Source organism: Mustela erminea, chromosome 6 (genome assembly GCF_009829155.1).
Source record: "Mustela erminea isolate mMusErm1 chromosome 6, mMusErm1.Pri, whole genome shotgun sequence".
In the NCBI taxonomy this organism is placed as follows: domain Eukaryota; kingdom Metazoa; phylum Chordata; class Mammalia; order Carnivora; family Mustelidae; genus Mustela; species Mustela erminea.
The window spans coordinates 16,608,351-16,630,445 of NC_045619.1; the positions used below are offsets into that span (position 1 = coordinate 16,608,351).

General features: G+C 36.1%; 2 protein-coding genes across 2 annotated transcripts in view; one reads left to right on the forward strand and one right to left on the reverse strand.

The window, feature by feature from the left end:
• WASHC4 (WASH complex subunit 4) overlaps window positions 1–20,273 on the reverse strand; it is a 59,364-nt gene extending 39,091 nt beyond the window's left edge. The window contains exons 1-13 of the mRNA XM_032346524.1: window positions 20,113–20,273; window positions 16,651–16,790; window positions 14,841–14,894; window positions 14,680–14,745; window positions 13,776–13,821; window positions 13,242–13,309; window positions 9,537–9,619; window positions 7,916–7,958; window positions 7,112–7,215; window positions 6,409–6,529; window positions 4,349–4,472; window positions 4,101–4,228; window positions 3,149–3,309 (exon numbers count right to left, since the gene is read on the reverse strand). Coding sequence (XP_032202415.1) covers window positions 3,149–3,309; window positions 4,101–4,228; window positions 4,349–4,472; window positions 6,409–6,529; window positions 7,112–7,215; window positions 7,916–7,958; window positions 9,537–9,619; window positions 13,242–13,309; window positions 13,776–13,821; window positions 14,680–14,745; window positions 14,841–14,894; window positions 16,651–16,790; window positions 20,113–20,173 — 1,199 coding nt within the window. The 5' untranslated portion in view covers window positions 20,174–20,273. The remainder of the gene's footprint in view (window positions 1–3,148; window positions 3,310–4,100; window positions 4,229–4,348; window positions 4,473–6,408; window positions 6,530–7,111; window positions 7,216–7,915; window positions 7,959–9,536; window positions 9,620–13,241; window positions 13,310–13,775; window positions 13,822–14,679; window positions 14,746–14,840; window positions 14,895–16,650; window positions 16,791–20,112) is intronic.
• Window positions 20,274–20,349: 76 nt separating this feature from the next.
• The window catches only part of ALDH1L2 (aldehyde dehydrogenase 1 family member L2), a 64,050-nt gene continuing 62,304 nt past the window's right edge, over window positions 20,350–22,095 (forward strand). The window contains exon 1 of the mRNA XM_032346526.1: window positions 20,350–20,706. Within this exon, the coding sequence (XP_032202417.1) occupies window positions 20,680–20,706 (27 nt within the window). The 5' untranslated portion in view covers window positions 20,350–20,679. The remainder of the gene's footprint in view (window positions 20,707–22,095) is intronic.

The window sequence follows — 22,095 nt, forward strand, 5'->3', positions numbered from 1 at the left end:
CAGAACGAAGCAGAGGTTTGCTTGTTACTCCACCCATTACTACTCCCTCCAGACACCAGATGATCTTCATCTCTTGCAAATACGTAAAAATGAAACTGCTTCAAGACTTAAAAAGCAAGTTCATTGACAAAGGGCATCCAAAAGTAGTCAAAGGTCTGTCATATGGTCAGCTTCATTTCAAAGTACGAACAGGAAATTACTGAGAAAAAATTTCCTGTCCCAATATAAAACACAAAATGGTGTCAACATTTGTATGTCAACAGAGGTTTGAAACGAAGGTTCACACCTCTATCCTTTAAAGTCAGTGTTCCCAGTGTCGAAATGGTTGTGAAGGAAAAGCAAAATGCAGCAACACACCTACAAACCTTGAACCCCAGTCAAGGACGTGGCTAGGGCACTTGGCCAACTAGAGTCAAGTGCATAGTGCAAGGGCAGGGAAACTGTCCCCCACTACTTCCTTCTCACTTATGGAATGAACTCTGGAACCTTACTGGGAGAGCTCTCAGTAACTCCCTCCACTTTTCCTAAAATGTTAGACAAAACTCATGCTGATCACAGTGTTTCCTCTCTTCTGAGGTTTCTTTGGGAGAAATGCAAGGAGACTGAAAAGGACACTATCCCTTTTAGCTCCCTGAAAGGACACTATCCCTTTTAGCTCCCTGGAGCTCTGTGGTGACTGTATCTTTAGAATCAAATAATTTAGAAACATAAAATGTTATCGGGGTGGGGGTTGTCACTGAAAGTCAACTTCTCCAGTCTTCCGCCTGATAAGCCTCCCTTCCTACAGCATCTTGGACCACTGGTCATCTACAGTCTACCTACTCAGCTCTAGAGAAAGAGCACATTACCTCTCAGAGCAGCCTATATGACTCTGCTCCAGAAACGCTATAGTAGGACTGGTACAGGTCTGCATGCCTTCTCTGACACGTACATAGTTGTGTGATCTGGTGAAGTTCACTTCTCTAAGCCTCATTTTATCTAAAAATGGGATAAAACGAGGACTATAGAGTAGCAGGGAAAAGCTTGTGCTCTAGGTGGGACTGTCCAGCTCCACCACCTACTAGCTGCTTAAATTTGGGTAAGTTTAATCTACTTCAATTTTCTCACCTATAAAATGGCCATAACAACAGTATCTACCTCATAAAATTCTCAGATGATTAGAAGAGATCATACATGTGAAGTTCCTGAAATATTTTAGTTATTGGCTTACAGAAAGGACTAGGTTAGTATTAGTTGCATCCTTTATTATTTCCCATATGAGAAGACTGTTACAGGGTTTGTATACAACAAAGTGTTTAAAGCCTTTAGCACAATGCCTGCTACACAGAGCTCAATAATATTGGTGATTATTATGATCTATCATCATCTTTTGGTTCTAGTTCAACCTTCTGGAGCTACAGAGATCAAATCTGTTCCCTCTTCTATCTGAACGCCCCTCAAATACTTAAGGAGCATTCCTCAGATTTCTCTTTGAAAGGCCAAATTATGTAGAGATTCTTCAAAGGGCCTGGTAGTCAGGCCTTCAGACATATCCTGACCAGCTTCTTTCAGGGTTGCTGCATTTGTGTCCCTCTTAAAATGTGACACCACCAAATACTGGCTATGATCTGATGAATAAAACTTCAACAAAACTACCAATTCACATGGCATAGATAATATAACTATCAGTTCCCATAACCCAGGTATAGTTATTAATGTAATCCAAGTATAAACCTGCATTTTTAGCAACTACTTCACACTGTTAAAGAACATTAAGCGTCTGATAATCAAAATATCCTTACTGCTACTAAACCTGATCCCTATCTCTCCATCTTACTGGATTCATTTCCTTAAATCCAAACTATATCTTTTTCCCTTCTCAGTTCTGTTTTAAAATGTACAAGAGAGTTTGGAAATCTCTGCTGTGAGTAATTCTGCCTAAATTGAGTAATTGTCATTTTTCCACTGACTTTAATCACAGGACTTGGGAGTACTAAGAGATGCTTCAGGGGACCTCCTACATTCCTGACTAACTCCTTCTTTCCCTACTCTGCAATAATGGCCCTATTTCCCCTTGATGGTCGAAATCAAAAGGAAGTAGATAAATTTCCCTATTATCTTTTCACCATGTCACAGAAAAAAACTATCTCCAGCACAGGGCCAGTAGCACAGTCCTGGATCACTTGACTTAAAATCTTCATCCAGGTCAACATGTGCTTTTGGTAGTGCACTCAAGAATGTGCAGTTAATTTAAATGTTGAATCTAGGCAATGAGAACATGGGGGTCCATTATATTGTTTTCTCTATTTTGTGCATATTTGAAAATTTACATAGTAAGACTTAGATAAAATATAAGGATGTAAATATCAAAAGAAACTGAAGTTAAAAGTGTTCTTTAGGGGCGCCTGGGTGGCTCAGTGGGTTAGGCTGCTGCCTTCGGCTCAGGTCATGCTCTCAGGGTCCTGGGATCGAGTCCCGCATTGGGCTCTCTGCTCAGCAGGGAGCCTGCTTCCTCCTCTCTCTCTCTCTGCCTGCCTCTATGCCTACTTGTGATCTCTCTCTGTCAAATAAATAAATAAAATCTTAAAAAAAAAAAAAAAGTGTTCTTTAAGTGACTAGTACTCAGGTACAGGGTGAAAGTGGGCTGGAGACAATTATTTTTCCCTTTAAACTTTTAGTACTTGACTTTTTAAATATGTACATATATTACTTTCATAAAAATAAAAATTTTTAGAAAGGAGTGCATCAAATTAAAATCAACTCCTAAAAACCGTCACTGAATCATGGACACACAATACTTTTAATGTCATCAAATGGCGTCTACTACAGGAACTATACTCCACACAAAAAACATTTAATATATCGATAAAAAGTTATGTATGCATGCATACATGTGTGCAAATGCACGTATATTTGGGTACGTATGTAGGCACACATACATCTCCATAAAGTATAGTTTTCCTGTATCTTTAACAGAGTTTAAACCTACATCATGTAAAGCAAAAAAAATCCTAAAAAATAAGTCTCCTAGAGATTGTCCAACATTTTCCTCTGGTAATAAATAAATTTATTCTTATAACCAAGTGTTTTCCACATATTTTGAGTCAATATAAAATACAAGAATATAAAGCATATAAATATATTCATTATGAGCACTTATAAAACCTACTTGGTAAGTGATTGAGCTTTCTGCTGTAGGAAAGTATCTCTGTGTACTTTAATGGCTTGAAGACTTTTTCTGTCTAGAAGTTTGGCAGCTGCTGGTATTTTCTGGATCAAAAAATTATCAGGAAACCAAATAATATTAGCAGTTAGAGTGATGGCTGGTACCTGAAATAGTAAACATAAGGAAGGGAAATTAATAAATACAGGCTAAACAATAAGCTATTTAATAGTTCTATCATATGCAATGGAAGACAATTTATAATCACTAATAGATCATGAAACATATTATTGTACTGTGGTACAATTAAGACATTCCAATATCTGATGTGGAGCATGAAAATAATTTTATTCTGCCTAAATATTAAATACATACACACACACACACATACACACACACACAGAGATTTTCAGATAAAAATATGCAAAAAGCAAACAGAAACTTGAATCCTCATGACTTTTACTTTTATTCTACATTAGTGAAAAAATAAAAGACCCAAGATGGCTGGGTACTCACAGTCATGTATCACTTGATTGTACACACAAACTAAATTTTCAATTTTGAAATTAGATGTCAAATCATGGAAATAGCAAAGATGTAAAACCAATCTCAATTTTTTTTCTACTTCAATAATGAGAAGGGATGGTAAGAAGAGGAGAATAGAAGAAAAAGAAGAGAAAAAAGTAGTAACAATAATAGGAATTTAATTTATAGGAAGAAATCTAGAAAAACCTCCACAAACAGGTATTTATACAATGTGGAATTATATAGTACTTATTTCTGAAATGCCTGGTTTTAAAAAATGAATACTATAATATTATTTTCATAATTATTATAAAATATTACAAGAATTGCCACTTTTGTAAGCCGGAATAAAATACATTTTAGAATATCCAATTTTATCCAAAATCTTTTTCATCTGTTGAAATTGAAAAAAATAAAAATTCCAAGTTCTTACTTTCTTACAAATGTCCAATAAAGACTTATAAAACTTCTTATCAATAGTTCGAAAAATTTGAAAGTGCAGTACAAAAAGTCCACAAATTCCAACATACTTGTCTCTCTGGTCAATTTCAGAAGGTTCTCCTTATAAAAACAAAAGCATGAGAGAAAATTGAAACAAATAAACACTTAAGTTCTACATTCAAGGAAATGTAAACTTTAGCAATTTTAGCAACAAAAATTTTAAAATGCACTTTACATTACCAAGTTTGGCTTCTACATTTGTAAAAATTGAGCGAATACTATGTGCAAATTCTTCAGCAAAAGTGCTATTTTTTGACACAGATACTCCTCCATTCAGAGAATCAAACTGCTGTTCTATACAGGCCTAAACAGGAAACATTTAAAGAGAAATTTAGACCCTGGATAATAAACTATTAAACAGATTTAAACATAGTATGTGTGATCTACATTCATCATTCTAATTTTACTAACAATGAGGTTCAAGTTTTTACCTTAATGTCATCTAATATCTAAATCCTTTAGAATGAATATGTATGTATGTACATATTTGAGTACCAGTTAGTGCAATAAAACTGAACCACAAATCCATAATTCTTTTTTTTTAAACATATTATTTATTCATTTGAGAGAGAGAGAGAAGGCATGAGAGGTGCAGGGTTTGGGGAGAAGGAGAAGCAGACTCCCCACTGAGCAGGAAGCCTGACTCAGGGCTCCATCCTAGGACCCAGAGATCATGACTTGAGCTAAAGGCAAGAGGCTTAACCATCTGAGCCATCCCGGCGCCCCACAAATCCATAATTCTACATGAAGAGACACACAGGGATATTCAATGATGTATAGAAGATATGTCTGATGCAGCACTGGAAAACATGTTTTATTATTTTACTTTGCACTTTTAAGAGTAAATTTTTCTGATTACAATTACTTTCCTAGCACTTTATTACAGAATGTATAGAAATGTCTCCTGGAGGGGCACCTGGGTGGCTCAGTCAGTTAAGTGTCTGACTTGGGCTCGGGTCACGATCCTAGGGTCCTGGGATAGAGGCCTGTGTCAGGCTGTGTGCTCAGGGGGAGTGTGCTTGTCCTCCTCCTGCCCCTCCCCTGATTCGTGCTCTCTCAGTCAAATAAATAAATAAATAAATAAATAAATAAAATCTTAAAAAAAAAAATCTCCTGGAAAAAGAATCAATGACAAAAAAAGACCTTCTGAATCTAATACACTAGCCATTAAATTGATATAAACAAGAGTTCAGATCGATCTGTAAAAACTGTGATCCTGAGCATAATATGATGTATAGACTTGTCAACCACTATGTTGTACACCTGAGGTTAATGTAACATTATGTGTCAACTATACATCAATTTTTTAAAAACTGTGATTATGTAAAATATATTAAAAATAACCCTGAAGGGACACCTGGGTGGCTCAGTGGGTTAAAGCCTCTGCCTTCGGCTCAGGTCATGATCTCAGGGTCCTAGGATCGAGCCCGGCATCAGGCTCTCTGCTCAGCAGGGAGCCTGCTTCCCCCCACCCTCTCTGCCTGCGTCTCTGCCTACTTGTGATCTCTGTCTGTCAATAAATAAATATTTAAAAAAAAACCCTGAAGCAGATTTTAAATATAAATATATTGCAATTTCTGATAAATATTACCCAAAGCAGTGCTAGCCAAAAGAATTTTCTGTGATCATAGAAATATTCTACATTTGTGCTAATATGATAGCTAGCCACAAACTAATTATGGCTATTTTTCTCCCAGCTTCATTATGATATTATTGATATATATTAGGTATGAAGTGTATGGTGCAATAATTAGATTACATACAGCTAGTAAGCAGCTGAAAGTGGTGGCGAAAGTGAAATTTTATTTTCTTCCATTTTAATTAATTTAAGCTTTAAAAAGCTACTAAGTGGTAGAAAGCGATCTGCACTGAACAAACCCAAATTATATTCCCTGAGCCCAGGAAGAATTAAACAGACATTTAAAAGGCAGTATAACAAACCCAGATACAGAGGTTAACAACAAACATTAACATAACTGCTTAGATCTTGATCCTTGAATAGTTTTATCCTTTTACATAATTTAAAAAAAAAAACCTCACCCCAAATATAACTAGTACTATTAATTTTGTTTGCTACTTGGTACTAAAATAATTGTATTTTAGTACACTAACAATGTTTTAAGCCACAGCACTTTTAAAGAACACATATTTCAACAATATGCTATGAAAGCGTCACGCTGTAGTTCTGAGCTGGGTCGACTAAGGAACCCATTCAGTATAGCCTGATAAAGTGCTCGTACCTGAAATATCATTCCATCAAGTAACTGCCCTTCTAGCTTCAGCAAGAACTTTTCAAATGGCTTTAGTTTTTCTTCCTGAATTCCAAATTTTGAAGGATTGTGATGGACAGATTTCAGTAACCTTATGGAAGATTAGGAGAAAGACCTTCAATTTTCCTAACAAAGTCTTCAATTGAAAATTTTCTAAGAAATCAAAATTTTGTATTTGTATTTCCTGTTTGGTTCCATACATTTGAAAATCTAAATAAAAACAATGCTAATATATTTAATTTTCTAATCATACCTTTTTCTATCATCCTAAATTCAGATATTCTAGATACCAGATGAACAACATAAGATGCCTCAACTTAAACAGGTCTTAAGAATATACAGTGAAATAAAACCAAGTTCACAAAAAACAACAGTCACTTGAATAGAACCCTAGGAAAAAACAAACCTGAGTTCTAAGGTACTCAAATTAACATTCTACTATACTTTAAGAATTAGGAGGCTTTATACAAGTATATCATACTCTCAAAAAACGGTTGCTGTATTCACAAAAACATTTAACATGAGATCCTTCTAAATACAGATCTCCAGGTCTTTTAAAAGATCTGCATTATTTACATTTACTTCCTTTTTACTAATATATTAACTATACAAAGTAACTAATATATTAACTATACAAAGTAAGAGACTATTTTAACCATTTTAACTGGCTCACCTTTTGTACATAGTCCAGTGCTCTTTCAATGTGACATGATTATCAATAATTTCATCCAGAGTAAGCAAAACAGTTAGCAGCTCCCCCAAGTGCTCATACATAGTCTGTAAAAAAAACCTTTAATGATTAACATTTAATCACGAATTACAGGTTAAGCTTCTTGTGGATTTTTAAAATTAAACACACTGGGCTAATTACTACTGAATTAAAGCAGTGGATAAATCAGTTTATTAATACACAGATGAAACTATTAATCCTCAGATGGAACAACAAGCCTTAGATAGAGAAACACTTTTCCCACTATTTCATCCTTAATTGTGATTTTACAGAATTGTTTAATTGTTTCACTCTCTAAAGAGACCATTTAAGAGAACCTCCACTGGCCACAACTGGGGAAAAAAAAGAGTTATACTGGAGCGCCTGGGCGGCTCAGTGGGTTAAAGTCTCTGCCTTCAGCTCAGGTCATGGTTCCAGGGTCCTAGGATCGAGCCCCACATCGGGCTCTCTGCTCGGCGGGGAGCCTGCTTCCCCCTCTCTCTCTGCCTGCCTCTCTGCCTACTTGTGATCTCTGTCTGTCAAATAAATAAATAAAATCTTAAAAAAAAAAAAAAAAGAGTTAAACTGATAGTGGGTCAGTAATAGCTCATCAACTTCACAGATAAAATAGAAAAAAGGCAAAAAACAACAACAACAAAAAACCTCTTTAAGAGTTTCACTATAATTTTTTACTCCCCAATCATATAAACTCCACAGCAAACTATAGTAAAAATTATAGTTTTACAGTTCAACCTAAATTACTTTTACCTGAAAATGAACTCCAGTTGTCTCTATAATTTTGGGTGCAATCCTGTAATAAAATAATATCCAATTTAAAAAACTCCTTTTTTACCACAGTTCATTTTTATTTTAAGGAAAACACACAGCAGCAGAAGGTCTTGGGATTTTAACACCTATGTATCATTATTTAGGCTGTCATCAGCCTAAAGAGAATTAACTAACTAGAAGAGAACTAACTAACTTGTATATGCAGAGTCAAGGCTATCCCTGCCCACACCTTACTCAATGGGCACGGAAATAACAATACGTGGTCCATGAATAACCCTAGCCATTTAAACCTAAAGTACTGAGTTTGGGATAGAGGGGGAGAAATAACAAAATTGATACTCATTTCTTTCAAAACAGTTAGAATTTCTCAATTCCTAAACAGAATCTCTGTTATCCTACCCAAACTGGCATTTGGAAACTAGTCAAGATTTATTTCTGAGTTCCCATTCCTACTGAAAAACAATGCATCAACCAACATTGTACTAAAGTCAAAAACCCTGGGATAATTCAATTTTACTTCCTAGACATCTTCTACTCAACAGTAAATAATTTAAATTAGTACTTGTATATCAAAGGACATATAGATATTCCACAAGATAGAATATTTTTAAAATTAAATACAAAATACAAATAAATTTCATCTTTCTTGGGCGGGGTGTGGTGGTGGGGAGTACTCTCTGAATTACACATCAGGTACTGCAGGGGTTAGAGGAGCTATGCTCTCGTTCCCTCCTGCCATGTGAACAGCTTCAGTGAAATAACAGAACACAAAATAAACGCCTGACTGAGGAGAAAAACATGAAAATGAGAAGCAGTTAACACAGTCTCCTAGTTTATAAAGAGAGTTAAGATGCAGCCTGGTATATAGTAAGAACAACAATGAATGGACTGGTGATCAAAGAACAGCATCTAAATTGCTGTGGAATCTCATACAATTCCTCTGGGCCTCAATTACTTCTCATAATTGAGAACCCCTTACCATGTTACTAAACAAAGTTACTGTAAGATCACAGTTAAATTGTAAATGGGAAAATTTTTAAGTATAAAGTATTAATTGAAAGTGAGATATTACTTTGCGGTCATTAAGAACAGAAGGTCTATCAAAATTTGATCATTTTTCCTGATTTAGAACAGTGGTTCCCAAACTTGGAAGATCATTTGAATAAAACCACAATTTTTTCAGTGTAGATTAACTGGTCCCACTCCCCCCAGATTCTGTAGTTTAAAGAAAGTCCCATGTGATTCTAATAAGCCAAAGAACAGTCACTGTAAAGGAAAAATAAGGAGAAAGAATTTGGTACATGTTCTGATTCCATATTAGTCTTTTTCTATATAATCAAATTTAAGTATATTCTGTCAACATTCTTATTCAGACAGATAACAGATCATTCACCACAGCAGAAGCTGTCTTACTAGTCTACGTATTACACACCTAGTGTTTGAAACGTTATGAGACTTCAAAGGATGGTGAATAAATGAATGAAAGAATGAATAAATAAATGAGCAAAGAGACAAAAAACTATTTCAGGTAATGGCTAGTTTAAGAAAATATTCCCTGCATCTCTATTATAAATGCAAAAATATTTATAAAATCCATTACTTGTTACTGATATAGAGAGCAGCCAACTGATGGACTACGTTCATCACCACTTCATAGCACCTTGTAACAAAACAAGACAGTTCCTGAAATGACAAGTTGAGTATATGTTACATAGTTGCTTTTTAAATGCCACCATTTCTCAACTTTATGGTAACATATTAAACAAAACCAGAACAGCTTCCAGTTAACCTGCAGCCAGAGAACTTCAACCATCTTTCAAGCAATCCATTCTTAACTCCTCTCCTGAACGTCAAAGTAATTTCTACTGGTTTGTTCCCATAGCATTTCACTCATACTTCTATTTTAAGTCTTATATTTTAGTTACTCATGTAATTAACAGAGATCATCTTATTCCTTTTTTAAATATCCACTGACCAGCATGGTGGCTAACCCTCAACTGCTTCTCAATATATTTTTGTCCTATTAAATGAATAAGTAAGTGAACATCTGAATGAAAAAGCTGAAAAGCTGCCAATTTAGAAAATATGATAATGAGGAAAAAGGCTCTCCCAAAGTCACTCTGAAATAACTTCAAATGTTTATTACTTTTAACTTCACCTATAAATAAGCCTAGCACAGAGAAAGGGAAATTTTAATTATTGCAGGAATATGTTGTCATTAAATAATTAATTCGCATCTACTATGTCCCACACCTTCAGAAAATTTCTTTCAGAAGCTCTCGATGCTTAAACTTAAAAAACCAGTTTGTATCCTAAAGTATTCAAAACTTGACTAAACCTGTGGCTATTCCAGATTTTAAGTTCTACGAGGGCAAGAATTTCTGTTGGTTTTGTGCACTGCTATATACCAGCACCAAGAACAGTTGCTAACATATGCTAGGCTTATAGTTTAAAAATGGAATTTTATGCAGCTGTCAATGAGATCCAAAAACAATTGAAAATTGAAATTTGAAAATGAAAATAATGCATTTCAATTTTACTTAAATAACTCTAGTTTTATCTTTCTTATTAAACTTCTAAAAGTTCAATAAAAGCAAAGAGCAGAAAATGCAGACAAACAGCACAAAGTAAAAAAAGATAGAAACAAGTCCAGATATATAACAGACTATTTACATAAGATAGAAATATGGGGTGCCTGGGTGGCTTAGTAGGTTAAGCCTCTGCATTTGGCTCAGGTCATGATCTCTGGGTCCTGGGATCAAGCACCACATTGGGCTCTCTGCTCAGCAGGGAGCCTGCTTCCACCTCTCTCTCTGCCTACTTGTGATCTCTCTCTCTGTGTCAAATAAATAAATAAAATCTTAAAAAAAAAAAAAAGAAATAGAATGAATTAGCCAATTAAAAGACAGAGATTTTCGGATTTTCAAATTGCATAATAAACCAAATCCAGACATATGTGGTTTTAAAAAAACATAACTAAACATAATGATACTGAAAGGTATCATTTCAGATACCTTCAGAAAATAGAAAGATAAACCAAGTGGTTTTAAAAAAATAACTAAACATAATGATATTGTCAGGTATCATTTCAGATACCTTCAGAATATAGAAAGATAAACCAAGAAAATGTTAACTAAAACAGAGCCGAGGCAGTGAGAATATCGGATAAAACTGTTAGCACATCACAGCTATTATATATGATATACATTTATGTAACTGCATATTATATACATAATTATAGTTGAACAGGGTCAACTGCTATAACAACATAATAAAAGATTCAATTTATAAAGAATTATGAACAATCCTAAACTTGCATGCACCAAACAGAATATCCTTAAAATAAGAAATGCAAAATTTGATAAAACTAGAGGGAGAAACTGACACATTCACTGGGACCTGCAAATTACATTTCTTAGACCTCTGCCAGTAGGCTTCCTGTTAAGTACTGCCAACAGGTGGCACTAAAAGGACACTAAAAACTGGAAAAGTACATCCTTTCTACTACTTGGTGCTTTGGGTTTTTTTTTTACAGGTGGCATACGATTTAATTGACAGCTAAATGATTCAAGAACCACACAGAATGATGCAGAACTCTACCCCACACTCCTGAAATCATACAGGACTGTATTTCCAACAAAGTAAAAGCATGAAACATACCTTACTTCTAGTAGGGGTGGAGAAGGAAAGGGATACAAAGACCTAAGTCTAAATTCCTTTCAGAGACTTTGGGAATTTTTTTCTCTCTTTCTGAGGTTACATTTATTAATGTGTAAAAATAAGAGAAAAATGATTACTTCACTAGGATGCTCTGAACATTAAATATGAAACATTCCTAGTAATTCCTGTGTCAATGTCATAATAAATGCCTTAATAATGTCATTAGCTAAAAGGTAGTATAGGTTTGGCCCATCTCCAAAGTGCATCAATCAAAACCAGGAGGGAAAATTTCAATATACCTTTAGTCAGAAAAACATACAAATAATATCTTCCAGACCCTACAAAGATGTCAATCATACCCCCAGTTATCTAACTCAAGACCTTATAGTTCATTGACACCTAGTTCATTCCAGACCCTACAAAGATGTTAATCATACCCCCAGCTATCTAACTCAAGACCTTATAGTTCATTGATACCTGGGAAATCATCAGGTCTTCTAGAAACTTCCCAAATTTCTTCTTTGTTCCCCTTATAGCCTTCACTTCCACAATAAGTACTCTTGGTGTTTTTATCAACATAACCCAGGCAAGAGCAGTTCACCCCAGCAATGGCAGTTTGCTCCACCTCCAGCTTCTTTCAGAACTCCAGAACCAACCTTGTATTGCCCTCTCAGAGGTACCAGGCAGCCAGGCAGCACTGCCTCATTCACAAGTATGAGCAATAACTACACAGGGCTCCTGCTCCAAGCTCCCATATTCTGGTAACCCCAATCCTTCCTCTTTTTCCCCTTCCTATGGATGACCTCACTATCCTCTTTTTCTTTCAACCCTCCAACACTTATATAACCAATCCTCTATATCAAAATACCTCTTCTGAAGCTGTGATTCGTTTTCTGGACTAGCCCCTGACTGACACATAACACAATAGAGGTCAAGTTCAACAAAATACTCTCAATTACAACAAGGAGACAAAAAAGGGTAGTAAAGATATAAGTGAACTGAACAATATGTTAGTATGCTTGATTCAGTGAAATACATCAAGTCTTGAACTTAACAATCAGGAGGTAGGGGGAGTTTCTCCTTATCTCCAATTTTTGCTTTTTTCATATGGTTTTAGCGTTGTTTTTATAATGGAGAGAGAAGAAATGGGAAGTTCTTTCATTTTTTTCACAAAACTAAACCAAAGACCTAGAATAACTAAAACTGCAGTGACGAAAACATCTGGTTTGAAATGTTTGAAACATCTGGTTAGAAGCATCAAGTGCTACTTTTAAAAACCTTATCATTGCTCATGTACTAGCTTAACCATCTCCACTAACAACTTTTTCTGGCATAAATTATCTTCCTACCCAGCATAAAGTTTAAGTTATTTTAAAAGGCATGGTGACAAATTGTTCACAAATTGAATTATTACAAAACAAAAAACAAAAACAAAATCAAAACCTTACTTTGAGACCTTATTTCCATAAAATGCTATGAAAACATTTCACGAATTATGACCTCTTAAACTACAATCCAATGTCTACTGAGTGTTTTACCATTCAAAGTACTTATTCTTAGCATTTGAAGGTTTCAGAAATCTTTTTAATTTTGTATAATTTACCAAACTTAAAAAAACAAACAATGAAAAGTAAAAAACAGTCACCTGTAAGAATGAAATAAATCTTCCCATTTGAATTTGGCAATCACCTTCCACCATGCTGGAATCTGTAGCTTTAAAAGGCAACATGAAGAATCATATTTCAGTTTTTTAATTTAAACTTAGTCAAGACCCAAAAAGAAAAAATACAATTTTTATTCATTAGTATATCTTTTAATCTGCATAATATTAAAAACAGAATTTTTATATTGAAAAGAAACATAAGACAATCATTAATCATTCAATTAAAAATAACCATCTGTTTCACTATTTAACAAATTCAAGGGAAATCTTTATCTGGTCACAGTTCTTTGTAACTTACAAAAATATCACAAATAGATTTTAGAGAATTTGCTACTGCTCCATCACTCAGGTTTATTCCACCTGCTTACCAAACAAATAAACCAACAAAAAATTTAAATGCTTATTTTCTCAGGGTATACATTATATAATCACGGTAGTCTTAGAACTGTCAACTTTTCATTCATTTCAATCTCAAAAAAGGCATCATGACACTATAATATGAAATTTTAAACTTACCTCCTTCTCCATAAAACAAGAGACCATTATAAAATTTAGTTTCTGCCTGTTTAAAAAAAATTAAATATTTTTAAAGGTTGCTATCTTGTTTTTAAATTCCTAGGCTCTCTTAGTTATCCATATTTAATAATAATCAGAGGACTATATCACATATACAAACTCATTTAAATTCAAAAACTGCTTATAAAACAGGTAAATTCAACTGATCTTTAGAATGCCAAAGATATCATTGATACTCAAAGTTATTTCTCAGTTTCTTTACCCCTGCTTTTGTCTTTTCTCACCTTATTGTCCTACATCTTCCCACTAGTTCATGGGAGATAAAAAGCAATCACATAGTATCAAAATGGTACAGAAAAAAGAGGAAGTTTACCAACTTCTACCAGAGTTTTAATGACCCATGGCTAAGAAAATGCAAAACATATTAAAAATTCAAAGCTTTTTTTAAAAAAAAATCAGTTATATTTATTATATCTAGGGACACCTGGCTGGCTTAGTCAGTAGAGCATGTAACTCTTGATTATGAGTTCAAGCTCCATGTTGGGTGTGGAGACTACTAAAAAAAAAAATGTAAAAAATCAATTATATCTAGAAAGCCAGTATATATGGCAAATAACACAGACTTGGAAGGTATATAGACCCAGGCTCAAACAGTTACTACCAGTAAAATTAAGCCTGTTTCCTCATCTATTCCTCACATTATCTGCCTCTCATTCTAAGTATGAACAGGGTTAGTATGGTGTCTGGCACTCCGTTAGTACACTCAGTGAATGGTAACCACTATTATTAGTATTAAATAAAAAATTAATTCAACATGCATTAAATCTTTATGTACGCTATACATATAAGCACAAATTTGCTTTTAAAATCATGTTTTTAACAACTTAAGAGTACAAATAATTACCTCATACTTTAATTTCTTGATTTCACAACAAAGTGCAGCATAAACAGTGATGACTTTGTTCAAGACCTAGTTTCATGAATAAAAACATAAAATAAAAAGATGAGTTACAGCAGATAGCTAAATCATTTTAAAAATAGATTTTTAGGTTAAGAAATCTATACCTTGTTTTCAGTCTTTATGAGTTCCAATAGGGAAGACTGTTCATAAGGCAAAAGCTATAGAAACAAAGGGAAAAAATCATTTTTAATTTGAAAAAAATCATGGAAATTTTAAATATACGAATCGAGTCTAGCGCCATTCTATTTAAACCTGTGTTGGACCCTGTACTTAGCACTAACACACACTGGAGACTGACAGCTAATGGGTATAGGATTTCTTTTGCAGGTGGTGAAAAGACTCTTCAATTGGGTATGGTGATGACTGCTGTACAATTCCGTCAATACACTAAAACCCAAAGAACTACATAATATGTGAATTTCAAGAATATGAGACACATGGGCACCTGGGTGGCTCAGTGGGTTAAGCTTCTGCCCCCTGCTACCGTCGTGATCTGAGTGCTGGGATGGAGCCCCGCACTGGGCTCTCTGCTTGGCGGGGAGCTTGCTTCCCCCTCTCTGTCTGCCTACTTGTGATCTCTCTCTGTCAAATAAATAAATAAAATCTTAAAAAAAAAAAAAATAGGAGACATGTGAATTTCAAGAAAACTTACTAAAAAAGTCAATATGTAACTCAGAACAGTGTCTAATACATAATAAATGTTCAGTAAATGTTAATTATTAAGTGGTAACAGGCTATAGTTTCAAAGATAAAACAAGATAGAATGACCTCAAAAAAAATTTTAAAAAGATAGAATGATCTCAAAATGGAACAGAGGAGTGAATTATTTCATTTTATTAAAGATTTTATTCATTTACTTGAGACAGAGAGCATAAGCAGGGGAGGAAAGGGAGAAGCAGACTCCCTCCCAAAATGGGCAGGAAGCCCAACATGGGGCTTGATCCCAGGACCCTGGGCCCATGACCTGAGCTGAAGGCAGATGCTTAACTGACCAAGCCATCCAGGCACCCCAGGAGTGGCTTACTTTATACATTAAAAAATTACTCCTACATAAAATTCTACTACTGAAACTAGTATTACAGTACATGTTAACTAACTTGAATTTAAATAACAACTTAAAAAAAATGAAAAAAAACTACTTCCACATTAAGATACCTTAAATGGCATAAGGGAAAATGATGGAAATCTTCTATATATTCATTAGAATACGAGTGATATGAAAATATGTGTTTGACAAAAATTCACTGAACAGTATACTGTAAATCTATGCATTTCACTGTATGTAAAATAATCTCAATAAGGAACAAATAAAGTTTGAATATTCTATTCCAACCTGTTTTTTTCTTGATGAAAAACAAAGGCCACCCCAGAAGTCTGCCATTCATTAAAAACAAAACAAACAAACAAAAAAAAAAACACACATCTGCCTGGCTTCAAGATAAGGAAATTAACAATTTTTCTCCAAGTTTCTTTTAGTTCTCCAGATTCCAAATAATGAGAATATACAGTTGACCTTTGAACAACACAGATTTGAATGGCGTGGGTCCACTGTGATACAGGTTTATCTTTTTATAAATACAGTACAGTACTATAAATATATTTTCTTTGTGATTTTATCATAACATTTTCTTTTCTCTAGCTTACTGTAAGAATATAATACATAATACACACATAAAATATGTGTTAATTGACTGTTTATGTTATTGGTAAGGCTTTTGGTCAAAAGCAGCCTATAAGTTAAGTTTGGGGAGTCTCAAGTTCTACGCAGATTTTCAACTGCTTGGGAAGTCAGCACTCCTAACCCCCACATTATTCAAGGGCCAAATGTATATTCTATTTTTTAATATTATGTTTTCAAGATATAGTATGTCCTGAAAATATATACGTAAATTTAAAAATATAACAAAATCAAACCTTTAAAGCTATTGGATCAAGATTGAAATCCCAAACATCACCAATTGAATCATCCAGTGCATCCTCAATTCTTCTCAATTGAGATGTATACTCCTCAAGAAATTTCCCGTAATTCTTAAGTTGGACTTCAGCATGAATTTCTAAATTTAAATTTTAAAACAGTATGTAAGATGTACAAGTAATAAATTGCAGGACATTTATTTCAAATAAACTCAAAACTCACAGCAAGGTAGTTACTAAGCATTTTTAAATGTACTACTCTAGTATGTCTGGACTTCTTGAAAATAAAATTTCAAAGTTAAACAATAATTCAGCTTTTAATCTTTTCCAAATAATAAAATAATTTTAAAACCTATAGATGTTAACCATAACCATAACTTTGGTTAACCATAAACCATAACTTTAAAGCACTATGAAAAAATTAACATCCCATTTATCCCATAAGCTGGGGTTTTTAAACAATTTGAATAATGCCTTAGACAACTCAACATCTTGATTCTATGTTTTAGTCATAAATAACTTTTTTTTGCAAAAATAAATAAATAAATAAGACCTGAATAAGTATAAAAATCTGTGTTGTCATAGAAGCAAAATTTAAAAACATAATCCTTAAGTCTCTATAGTGTAAACTGTCTAAGAATACATCTAATATTGTTTTTAAAACAGTTTTAAATCTGCTTTATCATAATGAATGTTATTTCTGTAATGCCAAAAACTTACTAAGATATTTTAATTATTTAACTATCATAATAGGGTTGGAAAAGCCAGTAAAGAACACTGAGTACAGAATACTGTGCTTATAGAAAGGGCACAGATGATCATCAACAGATGAATGGATAAACAAGATGTGGTGTGTATACACACACACACACACACACACACACACACACAAATGGAATATTACACAGCCATCAAAAAATGAAATCTTGACATCTCCAATGACATGGATAAACTAGAGGATATTATGCTAAGCAAAATAAGTCAATGAGAGAAAGATTAATTATCATATGATCTCACTGATACGTGAAATTTAAGAAACAAGGCAGAGGATCACAGGGGAGAGAGGAAAAAATGAAATAAGAGGAAACCGAGAGGGTGACAAACCATAAGAGACAAACTGAGGGTTACTGGAGGGGAGAGGGATGGGAGGGATGAGGTAAGTGGTGATGGACACCAGGAAGGGTATGTCTTGTAATGAGCACTGGGTATTATATAAGACTGATGAATCACAGACATCTGCTTGATGTCTGAAACAAATAATACATTATATGTTAATTAATTTAAATTTTTAAAAAGAATGAAAAATGATACTGTGCTAATATTTAACAAATTTCCACATTAAATAGATGACTCTAAGGAGTCACTGGAATAAACTAAACAATAGAAGTATATCTAGTCATCAAAGTTAATAAAGAAAGGGAACATTCTATATACACATAAGAATTCACTATTGCAAAGGCAGCAAATCCAATTCTGCCTCTTCTATTGATATGAACAACTATTCAATCATTGTCTAAAAAAAGGTAAAATTATTGTCTCCTCAAATCAGCAATACAAAGCAATTCTTAGATAAAGTACATTCTGACTAAAGATAAAGACCTAGCTCTCCAATCACCCTTATTTTGGCACTAATGCTCCCTATCAGGTGGATCAATTATTAAAATTGCTATCTGGTTACAGCATTAATCTAAGCAATTCTGGAAGACAGTCTAGATAGGATTCATAGCACAAAAATTAACAAAACCGGGCACACCGAACGGATGGCAATTCTTCTCTTCCCTAAAGCTCAAACTAAATAACTGCTAGAGATTCTTGAAATCGCAAGTACATGCCTAATTCTCATTTACATGGGAAATAACCAAAGCTGCATTTAATCAGCAAATGAGTTCTTAATGACAATGCCAGAAAAGCATGCTGGCATTGTCTGTTTGGGAAGTCACGAAAGAGTAAGCAAGAGAAAACCTGCAGTAACATCAAAGTTTCTTGCTGATAAAATAATGAATAGTTGTAAAAATAGTAAAAATTACAATAAAAAGATTTGAAATAAGGAATCCACGGTGATTCTTCAAGAGTAAAATCCCAGAAACCCTATTTACAGGCTCATCTCTACATTCTTTGTTATCTTTCCATCCCTAATGCCTAGTACAGTTCCTGATATGGTCTGTTGACCGAATCACATCATTCTACTCTCAGCTGAACCACTGTCAAACCTAGCAACTTATTTTCATTACAATTTTTTGAAGATACGGAAGTAGGAGAACTCTGTCCATAAAACTCCATATATGAAAAAGGTGCAGTTGACTCTGTAACAGTAAATACAGAATCCTCTCCACAAAAAACATTAAAGGAAATTGTCATTACCACCAAGATTTTTTTTTAATGCTGCATAAGAGCTAATACCTTATGGAATGTTTTATGAAAAACTGCAAACCATTATGAATTAAGCTCGTGCTTCTCTCAGAGGCTACTAAAACCTAATTACATGCAAGTTTTTACGCGATTCTTTGTAAAGTTAAGCAAAATTCACGTGGAATTTTTAAAAACTACATTTACCTTCTTAAAAAAAAAAAATGACACTCAACCTTTTGGGAAACTGCGTTTAAAAAAACAAATTCACAAGCAGTAGGTCCCAATCTCTCCTATATCACTTAAACAGAAGAGACAGATTACCAACTTGTATTAATCTTAAGTAGAGTTTCACCAAAATAATTATTTGCCTCTAACTTTTGCTTCATGGAACTTAATCTGGTACGGTTCTTTGACTTTTAAGTTCAAAATGAAACAATTCGATTTTGTGAAATAAAAGTTGCTTAATTTTTGAAGCCTTTCTAGGTGCAATGGAAGCTCTATGACATCCCTGAAAAACACCACTTATCTAAGTAAAGGGCATAGAAGGAGATAAATTGACATTCGCTTGCTTATTTTTACCGTGTGAAGAGCGCTTTCGCCCTGTCTTGTATGTTGTACGAATATGCAGGAAAAAAAATACTCAAACTTCCAAAAGTTGATTGGAGGAAAAGTAGAAAAACAGGAAAGCGAAAACAGGAACCCGACCTCTGCCCGTTCTAGAACTGAACGCTCAGCACAGGTGGCGAAAGCGTCGTGAGGCCGGAGGCAAGGCCGGCCTCGGCTCCCCGGGCTACTGGGCCCTGGGCGCGCCCCGCCCGGCCCCGGGCTGTGGACAGCGGACGCCGCTGCTCTGGGTACCGCGGGCTCCAACCGGGAGCCGCCGCCCCAGACGCCAAGCCCTGCCTCGGCCGGCCTGACGCACCACCACCGGGACCCCAACCCCGAAAGTGACGTTCGAGAGCGCGTCCCTCTCGCACCCCAAGGGGCAGCAAGTGTCCCGAACCGGAGGGCTGCGCGGGGACCACGACGCAGAGCCCTCCCGCAGGAGCGCTGCCGGAGCTGAGGCGGGCCGGGGAGCATCCACCCGCAGCCCTTGCCCCGCAGCTCTCTTACTCTGTGAGCCGTCGTCCACGCGGTCGAACTCCCAGTCTGGGGAAAGAGTCTCCACCGCCATCACCCCGGCACCTCCCCCAGTCACAGCCCCAACCAGCCCGGGCCACCACGGCGGCCTCACCCCGGCGGCTGTCACGGCACGTGACTTCCGGCCCCAGCCCGGGCCCCGCCCCCGCTCGCGAGGGCAGGCCGGGCTCAAGGCCCCAGCGAGCCGCGGGGGCTGCTGGGAAAGCGAGTCGGCTGCGGTGGCCAGAGGCGGCCGTTACATCTTCCGCGGCACTCGCGGCGTCCTCCCGTGGTGACTTGGGCCTCGACACCACTCACTTCACATCTCAAGCCATATCGATGCCTTTGACTTCGCCCTGCTGTCCCCAGGCCATTTTTAATACCTGGGGAGTTGTTCCATCAGTCTAGCCTGGGAAGGGTAAAAGTGATGGGGTAGTGGCTCAACAGGAGGGCGTGGTCCTCGAGTGGGTCGCTGTCCGGGCGCTTGGAAGAAGCAGGAATTGCCGACGCCCTCTCCGTCACCACCATCCGAGCTGCTGCGTCGCTCCTCTTGCAAGTCCTATGCTGATTGTTCTTGAGAATAAAACGGTGTGTGAGAGGCGGAGTTACTTTACGAACACCCTAGCGAGGAATTTTACTACTCTGCTTACCTTGCCCTCACGGATCCTCCGCCCTCTCCTCTTAAAAAGGCAGAGAGGGAAGAAGCAGCGCTCTTTAAAGTGTATTCTAAAAGGCTCCTACCTGCTAACTGGCTTTTCCGCAAGCGGGGAACTGTGCTACCCAGTAATTCTACATGTATACGGATGTTTGCACAGTAGCGTTCATTGCTGCATGGTCTTTAATATATATTACTGGATGTCTACGAATGAAATGATCTTAAAATGCATCAGTAGGGAATAATGACATAACATTTCATACATCCATATTATGAAATACGTTTGTAGAGACATGGGAAACTCACAGAAGGTGATTGCGGAGTAATGTGTATTTGTGGTTACATTTATACTCATGTAAACGTGTTTGTGCATATGTGGGTGTAATTGCATAGAAAGAGAACTCAAATCTCACTAACAGGATAGTGGTCTACTGGGAGAGTATGTGTTAGAGATTAAAAAGTCCCCCATTGGGCTCCTTGCTCAGCAGAGAACCTGTTTCTCCCTCTGCCTGCTGTCCACCGCCCCCCCCCCAGCTTGTGTGCTCTCTTTCTCTCTCTGACAAATAAATACATAAAATCCTTTTTTAAAAAGCATACCTTAGAAAAATCTTTTAATCAGCATGTTAAAGTAATTGAAAAGAACACATCTAGAAATGGACAAGCAAAAAGTAGTCAAGTAAACCTACTTGCAGTTAAAAACTAAGAGAAGTAGACAAAGTATAATAATTACTTTAAAAGATCTGAAAGAGGGGCGCTTGGGTGGCTCAGTGGGTTAAGCCTCTGCCTTCAGCTCAGGTCATAATCTCAGAGTCCTGGGATCGAGCCCCGCATCGGGCTCTCTGCTCAGCAGGGAGCCTGCTTCCCTCTCTGTGTGCCTGCCTCTCTGCCTACTTGTGATCTCTGTCAAATTAAAAAAAAAAAAAAAAGATCTGAAAGATAATGAAGTCTGAAAAGCACAGCAAAATGGTTCAGAATTCTGAGTGTACTCAGAATTTACTATTAAGAATTATGAGTTTGTGGTTTTCTGCCTGACAGTGTCCCCCACCCCTTCAAGTCAAGAAATGAAACACCAGCTCAAGGGGGCAGCAAACCAAGTTCAGAATTGTTGGAAGAGAAACTGGAAATTCGGGGGAGCATCCTGAAGCAAGGGACCCAGAGAGGAGATGAGATTCAAAACCTTAGTGTAAACATTGCGCAGATCTCTGCGTGCAGAGAGCCTACTGAAATCACAGTCAAGAGTCCTTAAAAACACCTGCACTAGGTGAGAGGCTTGCTTGCTGCTCTTTGATGATGCGTATATTCCCCACCAGATGTGCACCTTG